The sequence below is a fragment of the Cherax quadricarinatus genome, unplaced genomic scaffold (genome assembly GCF_038502225.1).
Source record: "Cherax quadricarinatus isolate ZL_2023a unplaced genomic scaffold, ASM3850222v1 Contig1173, whole genome shotgun sequence".
NCBI classification, from domain to species: domain Eukaryota; kingdom Metazoa; phylum Arthropoda; class Malacostraca; order Decapoda; family Parastacidae; genus Cherax; species Cherax quadricarinatus.
This window is the reverse complement of record NW_027196199.1, coordinates 26,880-45,718: the sequence shown is the minus strand read 5'-3', so window position 1 is coordinate 45,718 and position 18,839 is coordinate 26,880. Positions and strand designations below refer to the sequence as shown.

General features: G+C 44.7%; 1 protein-coding gene across 4 annotated transcripts in view; it reads left to right on the top strand.

Moving 5' to 3' along the window:
- LOC128691707 (integrin beta pat-3) overlaps positions 1-18,839 on the top strand; it is a 56,249-nt gene that overhangs the window by 13,680 nt on the left and 23,730 nt on the right. Inside the window, exon 1 of one of the 4 annotated variants that reach the window (XM_053780586.2) lies at positions 16,828-16,910. The exons of 2 other annotated variants lie outside the window; for them this stretch is intronic. Coding sequence is in view for 1 of the 2 variants with exons in the window: in XM_053780583.2 (XP_053636558.1) it covers positions 17,134-17,138 (5 nt within the window). In the remaining variant the exon portion in view is untranslated. Of the gene's footprint in view, positions 1-16,827; positions 16,911-17,118; positions 17,139-18,839 lie in introns of those variants that run through there. One more of the 4 variants, XM_053780583.2, reaches the window with a different exon arrangement.

Genomic DNA, 18,839 nt, shown 5'->3' with positions numbered 1-18,839 from the left:
GAACAACTTTTATGGCAAACATGATATGTATGCAAGGGATGGGGTTCATCTCTCTGGGGCAGGGGTGGTAGCACTTGCAGACTCGATTGAGAAGGCCATTGGTGAAATGCCTATGATTTTAAACTGATGGAAGATAGAGGTATGGGTGTGTGTGGGAAACAAGCAGGTTGCAACACTAGGGTTGGAAACAGTAAATGTATAAAAGGCATTCAGCATGAAGTTATAAATAAAGACAATAGAACAGGTCAGCAAACAAAGGGGGACAGCAGAGGGCAGCAAGGGACTAGCTCCCTTAAGGTTTACTATACTAATAGCAGGAGTGTTAGAAATAAGATAGATGAGCTAAGATTAATTGCAAGTGCAGGAAACATAGATATTATTGCTATAACAGAGACCTGGCTCAATCTGAAAGATAGAGAGATGCCCTCTGAATGTCACATACAAGGCTATAAATTATTCCACACTGACAGGGTCAACAGGAAAGGTGGTGGAGTAGCGATGTATGTCAGAGACAATTTAAATTGTTGTGTTAGACAAGATATTAAATTAGAAGCGTCAGCCACTGAATCTGTTTGGTTACAGCTTCTCGAGGGCCGAGAAAAACTAATTTTGGGTGTGATTTACAGGGCCCCAAATCTTGATAGGGAGTGCAGTAAACTTCTATGGGACGAAATTCGTAAGGCATCTACATACGAAAATGTTGTGCTAATGGGAGATTTCAATTATAGACAGATTGACTGGAGCAATTTGACAGGAAATTTAGAGTCGGGTGACTTTCTTGATACGATCCAGGATTGTTTTTTAAAACAGTTTGTGACAGAGCCAACTAGGGGAAATAACCTCCTTGACTTGGTTCTTGCCAGTAGGGAAACACTAATTAATAATCTTGAGGTTAATGATGAGCTTGGGGAGAGTGATCACAAATCACTCAGTTTTAACATATCATGGAATTCCCCTAATAATGGCAATCAAGTCTCCGTCCCTGACTTTCGCTTGGCTGATTTCATAGGACTGAAAAATTACTTAGGTGGGCTGAACTGGAATGACCTGACTAGGGGTCAGGTAGGTGGTGATGGTTGCCGATATGATGCTTTCCAGGGCATAGTTCTAGCTGCTCAGTCAAATTATGTTCCAAATAGGGAAATCAGATCAAACAAAAATGATCCTAAATGGATGAACAATAGATTAAAATATCTGATTGGTCAAAAGAGAGGCATATATAGGCAAATCAAAAGAGGAGAGGGGCAATTAAGAAATCGATATATTCAGTTAAAGAGAGAAATAAAAAAGGGAATTAGAAAAGCAAATAGAGATTATGAGGTTAAAGTTGCAAGAGAATCGAAGACTAACCCAAAAGGATTCTTTCAGGTATACAGAAGTAAGATCAGGGACAAGATAGGCCCACTCAAAAGTTCCTCGGGTCAGCTCACTGACAGTGATAAGGAAATGTGTAGAATTTTTAACACATACTTCCTCTCAGTTTTTACACAGGAGGATACCAGCGATATTCCAGTAATGATAAATTATGTAGAACAGGACGATAATAAACTGTGCACTATTAGGGTCACAAGTGACATGGTCCTTAGGCAAATAGATAAATTAAAACCTAACAAATCCCCAGGCCCTGATGAACTGTATGCAAGGGTTCTAAAGGAATGTAAAGAGGAGCTTAGCACACCTTTGGCTAATCTTTTCAACATATCACTACAAACTGGCATGGTGCCAGATAAGTGGAAAATGGCAAATGTGATACCTATTTTCAAAACAGGTGACAGGTCCTTAGCTTCGAACTATAGACCAATAAGCCTAACCTCCATAGTGGGAAAATTTATGGAATCAATAATTGCCGAGGCAGTTCGTAGCCACCTTGAAAAGCATAAATTAATCAACGAATCTCAGCATGGTTTTACAAAGGGGCGTTCCTGCCTTACGAATTTATTAACTTTTTTCACTAAGGTATTTGAGGAGGTAGATCATGGTAATGAATATGATATTGTGTATATGGACTTCAGTAAGGCTTTTGACAGGGTCCCACATCAGAGACTATTGAGGAAAATTAAAGCACATGGAATAGGAGGAGAAATTTTTTCCTGGATAGAGGCATGGTTGACAAATAGGCAGCAGAGAGTTTGCATAAATGGGGAGAAATCAGAGTGGGGAAGCGTCACGAGCGGTGTTCCACAGGGGTCAGTGTTGGGCCCCCTGCTGTTCACAATCTACATAAACGACATAGATGAGGGCATAAAGAGCGACATCGGCAAGTTTGCCGATGACACCAAAATAGGCCGTCGAATTCATTCTGACGAGGACATTCGAGCACTCCAGGAAGATTTGAATAGACTGATGCAGTGGTCGGAGAAGTGGCAGATGCAGTTTAATATAGACAAATGCAAAGTTCTAAATGTTGGACAGGACAATAACCATGCCACATATAAACTAAATAATGTAGATCTTAATATTACGGATTGCGAAAAAGATTTAGGAGTTCTGGTTAGCAGTAATCTGAAACCAAGACAACAGTGCATAAGTGTTCGCAATAAAGCTAATAGAATCCTTGGCTTCATATCAAGAAGCATAAATAATAGGAGTCCTCAGGTTGTTCTTCAACTCTATACATCCTTGGTTAGGCCTCATTTAGATTATGCTGCACAGTTTTGGTCACCGTATTACAGAATGGATATAAATTCTCTGGAAAATGTACAAAGGAGGATGACAAAGATGATCCCATGTATCAGAAACCTTCCCTATGAGGATAGACTAAGGGCCCTGAAACTGCACTCTCTAGAAAGACGTAGAATTAGGGGGGATATGATTGAGGTTTATAAGTGGAAGACAGGAATAAATAAAGGGGATGTAAATAGTGTGCTGAAAATATCTAGCCTAGACAGGACTCGCAGCAATGGTTTTAAGTTGGAAAAATTCAGATTCAGGAGGGATATAGGAAAGTACTGGTTTCGTAATAGAGTTGTGGATGAGTGGAACAAACTCCCAAGTACCGTTATAGAGGCCAGAACGTTGTGTAGCTTCAAAAATAGGTTGGATAAATACATGAGTAGATGTGGGTGGGTGTGAGTTGGACCTGATAGCTTGTGCTAACAGGTCGGTTGCCGTGTTCCTCCCTTAAGTCAATGTGACCTGACCTGACTAGGTTGGGTGCATTGGCTTAAGCCGGTAGGGACTTGGACCTGCCTCGCATGGGCCAGTAGGCCTTCTGCAGTGTTCCTTCGTTCTTATGTTCTTATGTCAGCCACAGCACCGTGTCTTCCTTTGCAGATGACACCCGAATCTGCATGACAGTGTCTTCCATTGCAGACACTGCAAGGCTCCAGGCGGACATCAACCAAATCTTTCAGTGGTCTGCAGAAAACAATATGAAGTTCAACGATGAGAAATTTCAATTACTCAGATATGGTAAACATGAGGAAATTAAATCTTCATCAGAGTACAAAACAAATTCTGGCCACAAAATAGAGCGAAACACCAACGTCAAAGACCTGGGAGTGATTATGTCGGAGGATCTCACCTTCAAGGACCATAACATTGTATCAATCGCATCTGCTAGAAAAATGACAGGATGGATAATGAGAACCTTCAAAACTAGGGAGGCCAAGCCCATGATGACACTCTTCAGGTCACTTGTTCTATCTAGGCTGGAATATTGCTGCACTCTAACAGCACCTTTCAAGGCAGGTGAAATTGCCGACCTAGAAAATGTACAGAGAACTTTCACGGCGCGCATAACGGAGATAAAACACCTCAATTACTGGGAGCGCTTGAGGTTTCTAAACCTGTATTCCCTGGAACGCAGGAGGGAGAGATACATGATTATATACACCTGGAAAATCCTAGAGGGACTAGTACCGAACTTGCACACGAAAATCACTCACTACGAAAGCAAAAGACTTGGCAGACGATGCACCATCCCCCCAATGAAAAGCAGGGGTGTCACTAGCACGTTAAGAGACCATACAATAAGTGTCAGGGGACCGAGACTGTTCAACTGCCTCCCAGCACACATAAGGGGGATTACCAACAGACCCCTGGCAGTCTTCAAGCTGGCACTGGACAAGCACCTAAAGGCAGTTCCTGATCAGCCGGGCTGTGGCTCGTACGTTGGTTTGCGTGCAGCCAGCAGCAACAGCCTGGTTGATCAGGCGCTGATCCACCAGGAGGCCTGGTCACAGACCGGGCCGCGGGGGCGTTGACCCCCGAAACTCTCTCCAGGTAAACTCCAGATAAAAACACACTAGTGTATGGCCCTGTCTCTGTCCACACACCAGTGTATGTCCCTGTCTCTGTCCACACACCAGTGTATGGCCCTGTCTCTGTCCACTTACCAGTGTATGGCCCTGTCTCTGTCCACACACCAGTGTATGTCCCTGTCTCTGTCCACACACCAGTGTATGGCCCTGTCTCTGTCCACTTACCAGTGTATGGCCCTGTCTCTGTCCACACACCAGTGTATGTCCCTGTCTCTGTCCACACACCAGTGTATGGCCCTGTCTCTGTCCACTTACCAGTGTATGGCCCTGTCTCTGTCCACACACCAGTGTATGGCCCTGTCTCTGTCCACTTACCAGTGTATGGCCCTGTCTCTGTCCACTTACCAGTGTATGGCCCTGTCTCTGTCCACTTACCAGTGTATGGCCCTGTCTCTGTCCACTTACCAGTGTATGTCCCTGTCTCTGTCCACACACCAGTGTATGGCCCTGTCTCTGTCCACTTACCAGTGTATGGCCCTGTCTCTGTCCACACACCAGTGTATGTCCCTGTCTCTGTCCACACACCAGTGTATGGCCCTGTCTCTGTCCACTTACCAGTGTATGGCCCTGTCTCTGTCCACACACCAGTGTATGTCCCTGTCTCTGTCCACACACCAGTGTATGGCCCTGTCTCTGTCCACTTACCAGTGTATGGCCCTGTCTCTGTCCACTTACCAGTGTATGGCCCTGTCTCTGTCCACACACCAGTGTATGTCCCTGTCTCTGTCCACACACCAGTGTATGGCCCTGTCTCTGTCCATTTACCAGTGTATGGCCCTGTCTCTGTCCACTTACCAGTGTATGGCCCTGTCTCTGTCCACACACCAGTGTATGTCCCTGTCTCTGTCCACACACCAGTGTATGGCCCTGTCTCTGTCCACTTACCAGTGTATGGCCCTGTCTCTGTCCACACACCAGTGTATGTCCCTGTCTCTGTCCACACACCACTGTATGTCCCTGTCTCTGTCCACACACCAGTGTATGGCCCTGTCTCTGTCCACTTACCAGTGTATGGCCCTGTCTCTGTCCACACACCAGTGTATGTCCCTGTCTCTGTCCACACACCAGTGTATGGCCCTGTCTCTGTCCACACACCAGTGTATGGCCCTGTCTCTGTCCACTTACCAGTGTATGGCCCTGTCTCTGTCCACACACCAGTGTATGGCCCTGTCTCTGTCCACTTACCAGTGTATGGCCCTGTCTCTGTCCACACACCAGTTTATGGCCCTGTCTCTGTCCACACACCAGTGTATGTCCCTGTCTCTGTCCACACACCAGTGTATGGCCCTGTCTCTGTCCACACACCAGTGTATGGCCCTGTCTCTGTCCACACACCAGTGTATGTCCCTGTCTCTGTCCACACACAAGTGTATGTCCCTGTCTCTGTCCACACACCAGTGTATGGCCCTGTCTCTGTCCACTTACCAGTGTATGGCCCTGTCTCTGTCCACACACCAGTGTATGGCCCTGTCTCTGTCCACACACCAGTGTATGGCCCTGTCTCTGTCCACTTACCAGTGTATGGCCCTGTCTCTGTCCACACACCAGTGTATGTCCCTGTCTCTGTCCACACACCAGTGTATGGCCCTGTCTCTGTCCACTTACCAGTGTATGGCCCTGTCTCTGTCCACACACCAGTGTATGGCCCTGTCTCTGTCCACTTACCAGTGTATGGCCCTGTCTCTGTCCACACACCAGTGTATGGCCCTGTCTCTGTCCACACACCAGTGTATGTCCCTGTCTCTGTCCACACACCAGTGTATGGCCCTGTCTCTGTCCACTTACCAGTGTATGGCCCTGTCTCTGTCCACTTACCAGTGTATGTCCCTGTCTCTGTCCACACACCAGTGTATGGCCCTGTCTCTGTCCACACACCAGTGTATGGCCCTGTCTCTGTCCACTTACCAGTGTATGGCCCTGTCTCTGTCCACTTACCAGTGTATGTCCCTGTCTCTGTCCACACACCAGTGTATGTCCCTGTCTCTGTCCACACACCAGTGTATGGCCCTGTCTCTGTCCACTTACCAGTGTATGGCCCTGTCTCTGTCCACTTACCAGTGTATGGCCCTGTCTCTGTCCACACACCAGTGTATGGCCCTGTCTCTGTCCACACACCAGTGTATGACCCTGTCTCTGTCCACACACCAGTGTATGTCCCTGTCTCTGTCCACTTACCAGTGTATGGCCCTGTCTCTGTCCACTTACCAGTGTATGGCCCTGTCTCTGTCCACTTACCAGTGTATGGCCCTGTCTCTGTCCACACACCAGTGTATGGCCCTGTCTCTGTCCACACACCAGTGTATGGCCCTGTCTCTGTCCACACACCAGTGTATGTCCCTGTCTCTGTCCACACACCAGTGTATGTCCCTGTCTCTGTCCACACACCAGTGTATGTCCCTGTCTCTGTCCACACACCAGTGTATGGCCCTGTCTCTGTCCACTTACCAGTGTATGGCCCTGTCTCTGTCCACTTACCAGTGTATGGCCCTGTCTCTGTCCACACACCAGTGTATGGCCCTGTCTCTGTCCACACACCAGTGTATGGCCCTGTCTCTGTCCACACACCAGTGTATGGCCCTGTCTCTGTCCACACACCAGTGTATGGCCCTGTCTCTGTCCACACACCAGTGTATGGCCCTGTCTCTGTCCACACACCAGTGTATGGCCCTGTCTCTATCCACTTTCCAGTATATGGCCCTGTCTCTGTCCACACACCAGTGTATGGCCCTGTCTCTGTCCACACACCAGTGTATGGCCCTGTCTCTGTCCACACACCAGTGTATGTCCCTGTCTCTGTCCACACACCAGTGTATGGCCCTGTCTCTGTCCACTTACCAGTGTATGGCCCTGTCTCTGTCCACTTACCAGTGTATGGCCCTGTCTCTGTCCACACACCAGTGTATGGCCCTGTCTCTGTCCACTTACCAGTGTATGGCCCTGTCTCTGTCCACTTACCAGTGTATGGCCCTGTCTCTGTCCACACACCAGTGTATGGCCCTGTCTCTGTCCACACACCAGTGTATGGCCCTGTCTCTGTCCACTTACCAGTGTATGGCCCTGTCTCTGTCCACTTACCAGTGTATGGCCCTGTCTCTGTCCACACACCAGTGTATGGCCCTGTCTCTGTCCACACACCAGTGTATGGCCCTGTCTCTGTCCACTTACCAGTGTATGGCCCTGTCTCTGTCCACACACCAGTGTATGGCCCTGTCTCTGTCCACTTACCAGTGTATGGCCCTGTCTCTGTCCACACACCAGTGTATGGCCCTGTCTCTGTCCACACACCAGTGTATGGCCCTGTCTCTGTCCACTTACCAGTGTATGGCCCTGTCTCTGTCCACACACCAGTGTATGTCCCTGTCTCTGTCCACACACCAGTGTATGGCCCTGTCTCTGTCCACTTACCAGTGTACATAAGAACATAAGAACGAAGGAACACTGCAGAAGGCCTACTGGCCCATGCGAGGCAGGTCCAAGTCTCCTACCGGCTTAAGCCAATGCACCCAACCTAGTCAGGTCAGGTCACATTGACTTAAGGGAGGAACACGGCAACCGACCTGGTAGCACAAGCTATCAGGTCTAACTCACACCCACCCACATCCACTCATGTATTTATCCAACCTATTTTTAAAGCTACACAACGTTCTGGCCTCTATAACGGTACTTGGGAGTTTGTTCCACTCATCCACAACTCTATTACCAAACCAGTACTTTCCTATATCCTTCCTGAATCTGAATTTTTCCAACTTAAAACCATTGCTGCGAGTCCTGTCTAGGCTAGATATTTTCAGCACACTATTTACATCCCCTCTTTTATTCCTGTCTTCCATTTATACACCTCAATCATATCCCCCCTAATTCTACGTCTTTCTAGAGAGTGCAGATTCAGGGCCCTTAGTCTATCCTCATAGGGAAGGTTTCTGATACATGGGATCAACTTTGTCATCCTCCTTTGTACATTTTCCAGAGAATTTATATCCATTCTGTAATAAGGTGACCAAAACTGTGCAGCATAATCTAAATGAGGCCTAACCAAGGATGTATAGAGTTGAAGAACAACCTGAGGACTCCTATTATTTATGCTTCTTGATATGAAGCCAAGGATTCTATTAGCTTTATTGCGAACACTTATGCACTGTTGTCTTGGTTTCAGATTACTGCTAACCAGAACTCCTAAATCTTTTTCGCAATCCGTAATATTAAGATCTACATTATTTAGTTTATATGTGGCATGATTATTGTCCTGTCCAACATTTAGAACTTTGCATTTGTCTATATTAAACTGCATCTGCCACTTCTCCGACCACTGCATCAGTCTATTCAAATCTTCCTGGAGTGCTCGAATGTCCTCGTCAGAATGAATTCGACGGCCTATTTTGGTGTCATCGGCAAACTTGCCGATGTCGCTCTTTATGCCCTCATCTATGTCGTTTATGTAGATTGTGAACAGCAGGGGGCCCAACACTGACCCCTGTGGAACACCGCTCGTGACACTTCCCCACTCTGATTTCTCCCCATTTATGCAAACTCTCTGCTGCCTATTTGTCAACCATGCCTCTATCCAGGAAAAAATTTCTCCTCCTATTCCATGTGCTTTAATTTTCCTCAATAGTCTCTGATGTGGGACCCTGTCAAAAGCCTTACTGAAGTCCATATACACAATATCATATTCATTACCATGATCTACCTCCTCAAATACCTTAGTGAAAAAAGTTAATAAATTCGTAAGGCAGGAACGCCCCTTTGTAAAACCATGCTGAGATTCGTTGATTAATTTATGCTTTTCAAGGTGGCTACGAACTGCCTCGGCAATTATTGATTCCATAAATTTTCCCACTATGGAGGTTAGGCTTATTGGTCTATAGTTCGAAGCTAAGGACCTGTCACCTGTTTTGAAAATAGGTATCACATTTGCCATTTTCCACTTATCTGGCACCATGCCAGTTTGTAGTGATATGTTGAAAAGATTAGCCAAAGGTGTGCTAAGCTCCTCTTTACATTCCTTTAGAACCCTTGCATACAGTTCATCAGGGCCTGGGGATTTGTTAGGTTTTAATTTATCTATTTGCCTAAGGACCATGTCACTTGTGACCCTAATAGTGCACAGTTTATTATCGTCCTGTTCTACATAATTTATCATTACTGGAATATCGCTGGTATCCTCCTGTGTAAAAACTGAGAGGAAGTATGTGTTAAAAATTCTACACATTTCCTTATCACTGTCAGTGAGCTGACCCGAGGAACTTTTGAGTGGGCCTATCTTGTCCCTGATCTTACTTCTGTATACCTGAAAGAATCCTTTTGGGTTAGTCTTCGATTCTCTTGCAACTTTAACCTCATAATCTCTTTTTGCTTTTCTAATTCCCTTTTTTATTTCTCTCTTTAACTGAATATATCGATTTCTCAATTGCCCCTCTCCTCTTTTGTGTATGGCCCTGTCTCTGTCCACACACCAGTGTATGGCCCTGTCTCTGTCCACACACCAGTGTATGGCCCTGTCTCTGTCCACTTACCAGTGTATGGCCCTGTCTCTGTCCACACACCAGTGTATGGCCCTATCTCTGTCCACACACCAGTGTATGGCCCTGTCTCTGTCCACTTACCAGTGTATGGCCCTGTCTCTGTCCACACACCAGTGTATGGCCCTATCTCTGTCCACACACCAGTGTATGGCCCTGTCTCTGTCCACACACCAGTGTATGGCCCTGTCTTTGCCCACACACCAGTATGGCCCTGTCTCTGTCCACACACCAGTGTATGGCCCTGTCTTTGCCCACACACCAGTATGGCCCTGTCTCTGTCCACACACCAGTGTATGGCCCTGTCTCTATCCACTTTCCAGTATATGGCCCTGTCTCTGTCCACACTCCAGTGTATGGCCCTATCTCTGTCCACACACCAGTGTATGGCCCTGTCTCTGTCCACTTACCAGTGTATGGCCCTGTCTCTGTCCACACACCAGTGTATGGCCCTGTCTCTGTCCACTTACCAGTGTATGGCCCTGTCTCTGTCCACACACCAGCTGGCACTGGACAAGCACCCGGTTTTTCTGGTGTTTTCACGGTCGCTCTTACGTGCTAGAACTTTATTTCGTGTCATCAATCCTATACGATACATCCCTCTAGCGCCTGGAACCAATCTTGGGCGGAAAACATTATATACTGAGTCAAAAAAGGAGAATTAGTGGGCATTACCTAGCAGAGTTTACTGCCAGAGGGGAATCATAGGCCTGTTTCCCGTGTGAAAAAAAATAATAATAATTGAACTTTGTGTCAGAGGAAAGAAAGTCTCCCTGAAAGCATTGAGTATACATAGTGTATAGTGTATACTACAGTGGCTCCCTAGTATATTGATGATAAAGGCTAAAGTGTCATTTGAAAACAGGTGAATTTGTAAATGAAGTGATAAGCCTATAGAGGCAGGTGCCAGAAGTCGCCAGAAACTTACCACAGGTCAGCTGTTTTTAATAATCTTCCTGGCTTGCTAGTGTACTCGCATATAATCTAGTGATACCAGTGAATAGCAGAATACAGTGTTGTAGTAGCAACTAACCAGTATTATAATGGTACTTAGTGGAGTGGAGTGACTTTCATTAGTTTCATTTTCTTGAAATACCAGACGTTACTGTGAATTTCATATAACCTGTAGTTACCAGCGGTCGCAATATACACAACGAGAAGCAATTATTACTACAGAAAAAGCGTCCTTCCTCCAAAATTTGCACCAGTCAACTATAGTGATAATATAGCATTTATTGTGGTGGAGACGGAAAAAACAAAAATAGAAAAGCCAGATACAGCGATTGATAAACAAAGAGGTCGACTGTACGTCATTGTAGGAGCTGCCAGATATCACCGGCTCTTCAACACGCAAGTTATACTTTTGTATCAGTCAAATCACATATTACTCGGGTAGATAATTTCCAGTAGATCCTTCATGTGTTAGCTCAAATCACCGACCAGTATGTTTTAAATAAGTGACCCACTGATCAGAGCAGATCGACTGGTCCGAACCCTTGACTGGTCCGAACCCGGGTCTGGTTTCAAACAGTTTCGTTGGACAATAAAGCAGACTGTAAACGGTTGGGTTTGTAGGCGCCCTTATAAACACAAACATTAAAAATCAGGAACGTGACGGTAAGCTGTCCAATATACAAAAAGAGTTAGAAACAGAAATACAAATAGCTAGAGCTTCATTTAAGGTTATTAATATAATATTCAAGAGGTTGCTAGTAGAATTGCAGTAAATCAACCATTCACATCATTATGAAGCTGTGTGTAGTCTGTGGTCAGTCAAACAAACGGGCTACCACATGGATAAATTGTCATTTTTGTGGAAATTGGTGTCACGCTCCTTGTGCAGATATCCCAGAACTAGCTACAAGCAGTATTAAAACAGAGAAGTGTTTTTGGGTATGCCCAAATGAGGAAAATCTGTGGACTAAAATCACAAGGGTATTAAAAGAGGACAACATCAAAGCTGCTTTCATAGAAAACCTGGAAGCTTTCTACAACAGATGGGAACATAAAAAGTCTGGGCTGAATGGTACTGCCCTTGATACTGGCCATGTAGTCACAAACTGTAAGGCTGGAGGTGATGTCCTGGTAGTCAGTAAATGTGGGGCTGATAGTGCTGTCCTGGGAGACAGTAATGGTGAAGCTGGAGGTGCTGTCCTGGGAGACAGAAATGGTGAAGCTGGAGATACTGTCCTGGGAGACAGTAATGGTGAAGCTGGAGATTTTGTCCAGGTAGTCGGGAATTATACGCAGGAAGGAATACATATAAATGACCTCATAGAAGACAGGAGCCATAGTAGGGAAACAAGTGTAGTCAAAGATAAGATAAAACCAATATTGCAAACAAGAAATACCGCAGGAAATAGCAAACAAGAGGACTCCAATAGCAATAGTGAGGATAAATTACCAAAAACAACTGGTGGGAGCTCCATTGTTGGTGCTAGGGAGGATAGGAATAAGACAGGGAAACATGCACCAACAGGGAATACAGTCACAGAAACCCAAGGCAAACGGAAACCAAGCCTGTGCACATACTATGCACTTGGTATCTGCTGGCATGGGAAATCTGGAAAAACAGATGGGACATGCAACTATGACCACCCTAGAAAATGTCATGTCCATATGACAACAGGAAAATGCAAACTCCCTTCCTGTAAGCTTTTTCACCCTGAAATGTGTACCTCTTCAGTACAGGAAAGACTGTGCTATAACTTAAATTGCCAGGCATACCATCTAAAGGGGACAAAAAGATACAAAACATCCAGGCCATGGGAAAACCTGGGTAGCCACAGACACTCAAGAGGGAGAGGTTTTTTAGTGCCAGGAAGGAAAAAAAACTGGCAGGAAATGGCAGAAATCGTACACCAAATCCAGTCATTCCTGGAGTGGAACCACAGTCGATGGCCTCCACTCCAAACCAACAGATACAGATACTAATGCCGGAAAAAAAATCCCCCCCCAGTACCAACAATACCACCAGTCCGATAACATTCTTCTTTGCAAATATACAGGGTCTAAAGCCAGCAACAAACAACAAAATACCTTTCATCCGTGGACTGCTTGCAGAGGCAAAGGCAATGTTCGCGGCTTTCACTGAGACCCACATAAAGGATCACTTGGACAACGAAATATGGATCCCAGGTTACAACCTATACAGATGTGACAGAGTGAACAGGCAAAAGGGGGGGGTTGGCCTGTACATTGCAGAGTCACTTGTTTGCACAGAACTGCTTAATGCCTCAAATGACGTAGTGGAAGTTTTAGCAGTAAAGGTCGAGAACCAAAACCTAGTCATTGTGGTAGTCTACAAGCCTCCTGATGCAACTTCCCAGCAATTCCAGGAACAGCTGTTAAAAATTGACCACTGTCTGGAAAATCTTCCAGCTCCTGCACCCAACATCTTGCTCCTGGGGGATTTCAACTTAAGGCACCTAAAATGGAGGAATATAGCAAATAATATTGTTGCAGAAATAACACCAGGAGGCAGCTCTGATGAAAACTCACACTCACACGAGCTTTTAAATCTCTGCACAAAATTCAATTTAAACCAGCAAATAATAGAGCCTACTAGACTGGAGAATACACTAGACCTCATATTCACTAACAATGATGATCTGATAAGAAATGTCACCATATCAAAAACAATATACTCAGATCACAACATAATTGAGGTTCAGACATGTATGCGTGGAGCCCCAGACCGACAAAATGAGACTAGTCACGAGGGAGCATTCACCAAATTCAACTTCAATAACAAAAACATAAAGTGGGACCAAGTAAACCAAGTCCTAACCGATATAAGCTGGGAAGATATACTAAGCAACACAGACCCAAACTTATGCCTAGAACAGATTAACTCGGTGGCACTCGATGTATGCACAAGGCTTATTCCTCTAAGAAAAAGGAGGAGTAGATGTAAAATAGAAAGAGACAGGCGCTCCCTTTACAGGCGACGGAAAAGAATAACAGAGCGGCTAAAAGAGGTCAATATATCTGAAATGCGCAGGGAGACACTGGTCAGAGAAATAGCAAGCATCGAACTTAAGCTAAAAGAATCCTTTAGGAGTCAGGAATCGCGGGAAGAACTAAAAGCCATAAATGAAATCGAAAGAAACCCAAAGTATTTCTTCTCCTATGCCAAATCAAAATCGAGAACAACGTCCAGTATTGGGCCCCTACTTAAACAAGATGGGTCCTACACAGATGACAGCAAGGAAATGAGTGAGCTACTCAAGTCCCAATATGACTCAGTTTTTAGCAAGCCGCTAACCAGACTGAGAGTCGAAGATCAAAATGAATTTTTTATGAGAGAGCCACAAAATTTGATTAACACAAGCCTATCCGATGTTATCCTGACGCCAAATGACTTCGAACAGGCGATAAATGACATGCCCATGCACTCTGCCCCAGGGCCAGACTCATGGAACTCTGTGTTCATCAAGAACTGCAAGAAGCCCCTATCACGAGCCTTTTCCATCCTATGGAGAGGGAGCATGGACACGGGGGTCGTCCCACAGTTACTAAAAACAACAGACATAGCCCCACTCCACAAAGGGGGCAGTAAAGCAACAGCAAAGAACTACAGACCAATAGCACTAACATCCCATATCATAAAAATCTTTGAAAGGGTCCTAAGAAGCAAGATCACCACGCATCTAGAAACCCATCAGTTACACAACCCAGGGCAACATGGGTTTAGAACAGGTCGCTCCTGTCTGTCTCAACTATTGGACCACTACGACAAGGTCCTAAATGCACTAGAAGACAAAAAGAATGCAGATGTAATATATACAGACTTTGCAAAAGCCTTCGACAAGTGTGACCATGGCGTAATAGCGCACAAAATGCGTGCTAAAGGAATAACAGGAAAAGTCGGTCGATGGATCTATAATTTCCTCACTAACAGAACACAGAGAGTAGTCGTCAACAGAGTAAAGTCCGAGGCAGCTACGGTGAAAAGCTCTGTTCCACAAGGCACAGTACTCGCTCCCATCTTGTTCCTCATCCTTATATCCGACATAGACAAGGATGTCAGCCACAGCACCGTGTCTTCCTTTGCAGATGACACCCGAATCTGCATGACAGTGTCTTCCATTGCAGACACTGCAAAGCTCCAGGCAGACATCAACCAAATCTTTCAGTGGGCTGCAGAAAACAATATGAAGTTCAACGATGAGAAATTTCAATTACTCAGATATGGTAAACATGAGGAAATTAAATCGTCATCAGAGTACAAAACAAATTCTGGCCACAAAATAGAGCGAAACACCAACGTCAAAGACCTGGGAGTGATCATGTCGGAGGATCTCACCTTCAAGGACCATAACATTGTATCAATCGCATCTGCTAGAAAAATGACAGGATGGATAATGAGAACCTTCAAAACTAGGGAGGCCAAGCCCATGATGACACTCTTCAGGTCACTTGTTCTATCTAGGCTGGAATATTGCTGCACACTAACAGCACCTTTCAAGGCAGGTGAAATTGCCGACCTAGAAAATGTACAGAGAACTTTCACGGCACGCATAACGGAGATAAAACACCTCAATTATTGGGAGCGCTTGAGGTTCCTAAACCTGTATTCCCTGGAACGCAGGAGGGAGAGATACATGATTATATACACCTGGAAAATCCTAGAGGGACTAGTACCGAACTTGCACACGAAAATCACTCATTACGAAAGCAAAAGACTTGGCAGACGATGCACCATCCCCCCAATGAAAAGCAGGGGTGTCACTAGCACGTTAAGAGACCATACAATAAGTGTCAGGGGCCCGAGACTGTTCAACTGCCTCCCAGCACACATAAGGGGGATTACCAACAGACCCCTGGCAGTCTTCAAGCTGGCACTGGACAAGCACCTAAAGTCAGTTCCGGATCAGCCGGGCTGTAGCTCGTATGTTGGTTTGCGTGCAGCCAGCAGCAACAGCCTGGTTGATCAGGCTGTGATCCACCAGGAGGCCTGGTCTCAGACCGGGCCGCGGGGGCGTTGACCCCCGGAACTCTCTCCAGGTAAACTCCAGGTAAACACACCAGTGTATGGCCCTGTCTCTGTCCACTTACCAGTGTATGGCCCTGTCTCTGTCCACACACCAGTGTATGGCCCTATCTCTGTCCACACACCAGTGTATGGCCCTGTCTCTGTCCACACACCAGTGTATGGCCCTGTCTTTGCCCACACACCAGTATGGCCCTGTCTCTGTCCACACACCAGTGTATGGCCCTGTCTCTGTCCACACACTTCGCATTTTATGTTGATGTGCACCGGGTAAATTTAATATCTTAAGTCGTGTTACTGCCAATTTGGACAATATTTCTTCCTCGGGCCCTGGGAGGCAGAGATCGATACGGCCCCATAACCCCCCATCAAGAATATCTACCCTCATTGCCAGCTGTGCCCTGAGGTCTGATGGAGACCCTTGTAATCTTTTTTTTTTTTTTTGCTTTAGATACAATAGTACAATAAATTCTCATATTTTAACCTAATGCAAATGTTGAAGAACATATATTTAACAGATGTATAACCTATTGTATAATCAGTGCAACCTGATCAAACTAAGTTTTGTACGTCTAGTGTTAAGTAATCAGTAATCTATTAAGTTTAGACTGCCCGTAATGCCAAGGCGTGATAGTGGCTCTCTTTACACTACAAATCTTAGTAAACCCTCACTAGAAACTACCTATGTAAATATACCTCCTACATGTCAACCACATTGTAAACTTACAAGGAAATAAATAATTTGAATTTGAATAGACGTGCTTACTCAGGGAGTGAGACGCCTGACTCAGCCTGTGTTCAGACCTGGGGGTCCACCGGATCTAACTTGGGAATTATGTGTTCCCGTATCAAATCACAGAACGGGTGAGATTCGAACCCATGGCAGGCGAGTCCTAAAACTTATGAGCAATCGTGTTACTACGGTTTCAAGTTATTTTCCCATATCTTTTTCTTGCCAAGATTTAACAAGATTTTTTCCGGACTTCCGAGAGGCTGGATTCAATAAGACATACGCTTTGGGGGTCTTTACTATTCCAAACACCAACAACAACAACAACAGTAGCTAATCTCAATATTTTTCTTCGAAGTTTTTATATTTACTTCTCCGAGGCTATGGGTCCCCACATTTTCATGGTATTTTTTCCGTGAAATAACTTAAGTGTGATAGGAATTCAAAGTTTCAAATTCAAAGTTTATTCTCTGTAAGGATTACAATGCTGAGTTTACAGAAATTTGGTTATTGTTTGGTTTACATATAGTAAAATTGTGATTACAGAGTGTACCACTAGAACGCTTAGCATGGCTAGGCATTTCGGGCATACTTAGTTTTATTCTTAATTGTAAAATATTACAAATTATGAGGTAAGTTGGTATTATGGCTAAGTGACTAAATACTAGTTTGTAAGTTTAGCAATGTGAATGCTTTTGTTTTGGCACAGTACATAGTTTCAGTATTGGAGTATCATAGGATTCATTATTTTAAGATTGAGATTAATATTTCTGTTTATGGTCAAATGGGTGAGTGAGTGTAAGTGTGAACCACCAGGTGGTATTCGTGTAGTTAGTTGACGGGGTGTATCAGGGAGATAAGATGTTTTCTAATGGTAGTTTTGAAGGTGATGAATGTGTCTGCAGTTCTAGAGTTCTCAGGTAGGGTGTTCCAGATTTTCGGGCCTTTGACATACATTGAATTTTTGTAAAGGTTTAGTCGGACACGGGGAATGTCGTAGAGATGTTTGTGTCTGGTGTTATGCCTATGAGTTCTGTCACAACTATCAAGAAAGCATTTTAGGTCAAGGTTGATATTAGAGTTTAAGGTCCTGTAGATGTAGATTGCACAGTAGTAAGTGTGGATGTACTGAACTGGGAGTAAGTTTAGGTCTATGAAGAGTGGGGGGTGTGTTGCCAGGGATGGGATTTAGTGATTATTCTTACTGCAGCTTTTTGTTGGGTTATTATTGGCTTTAGGTGTGTTGCTGCAGTTGATCCCCAAGCACAAATAGCATAGGTGAGGTATGGATAAATAAGTGAGTGGTATAGTGTGAGAAGGGCATTTTGCGGCACGTAGTATCGTATCTTGGAGAGGATCCCAACCGTTTTGGATACTTTTTTGGTTATATGCTGGATATGGGTGCTGAAATTCAGGTTGTTGTCAAGGTATAAGCCTAGGAATTTTCCCCCATTATTTCTGGTAATTAGAGTGTTGTCAATCTTAATGTTAATTTGTGCATCTCCTGCTCTGCTACCAAATATAATATAGTAGGTTTTGTCAGTGTTAAGCGTAAGTTTATTGACTGTCATCCAAGTCGATATTTTAATCAGCTCCTCATTCACAATGGTGTTGAGGGTGGCAAGATTAGGGTGAGAGATGACATAAGTCGTGTCATCAGCAAAGAGAATGGGTTTCAGGTGTTGGGATACGTTTGGAAGGTCATTGATGTATATGAGGAAGAGCAGGGGACCAAGGACACTTCCCTGCGGAACTCCAGTATCAAGTGGCCGTGTTGCTGATGCTGTGTCTTTAATGGTGACGTACTGATACCTATTAGTAATGTAAGATTTGAAATAAGCAAGCGCATGGCCTCTTATACCGTAATGATCAAGTTTGTGGAGTAGGTTGTCGTGGTCTACTGTGTCAAAAGCTTTTCTTAGGTCAATAAAAATTCATAGTGGATATTCCTTATTTTCCAACGCTGTGTAAAGCAGATCTAGCATTTTTATGATTGCATCATTAGTGCTTTTATTTTTCCTGAATCCAAATTGGCAGGGGTTGAGTATGTTTTGAGCCGTTATAAATGAATACAGTCTCCTGTGCACGAGTTTCTCAAAGATTTTGGATAGCAATGGTAAGTTAGATATTGGCCTATAGTTGTTTAAGTCTGTAGGGTCACCACCTTTATGTATTGGTGTAACCCTTGCCATCTTGAGTAGTTTCGGGAAGGTGCTAGTCTCTAGTGACTTGTTAAAAAGTAATGAAATTGCATGCGAAAGGACATGGGCCGCTCGCTTGTACAGTAATGGTGGGACATGAGACAGATTCCCAGAGTTATTTTTAAGTGACTT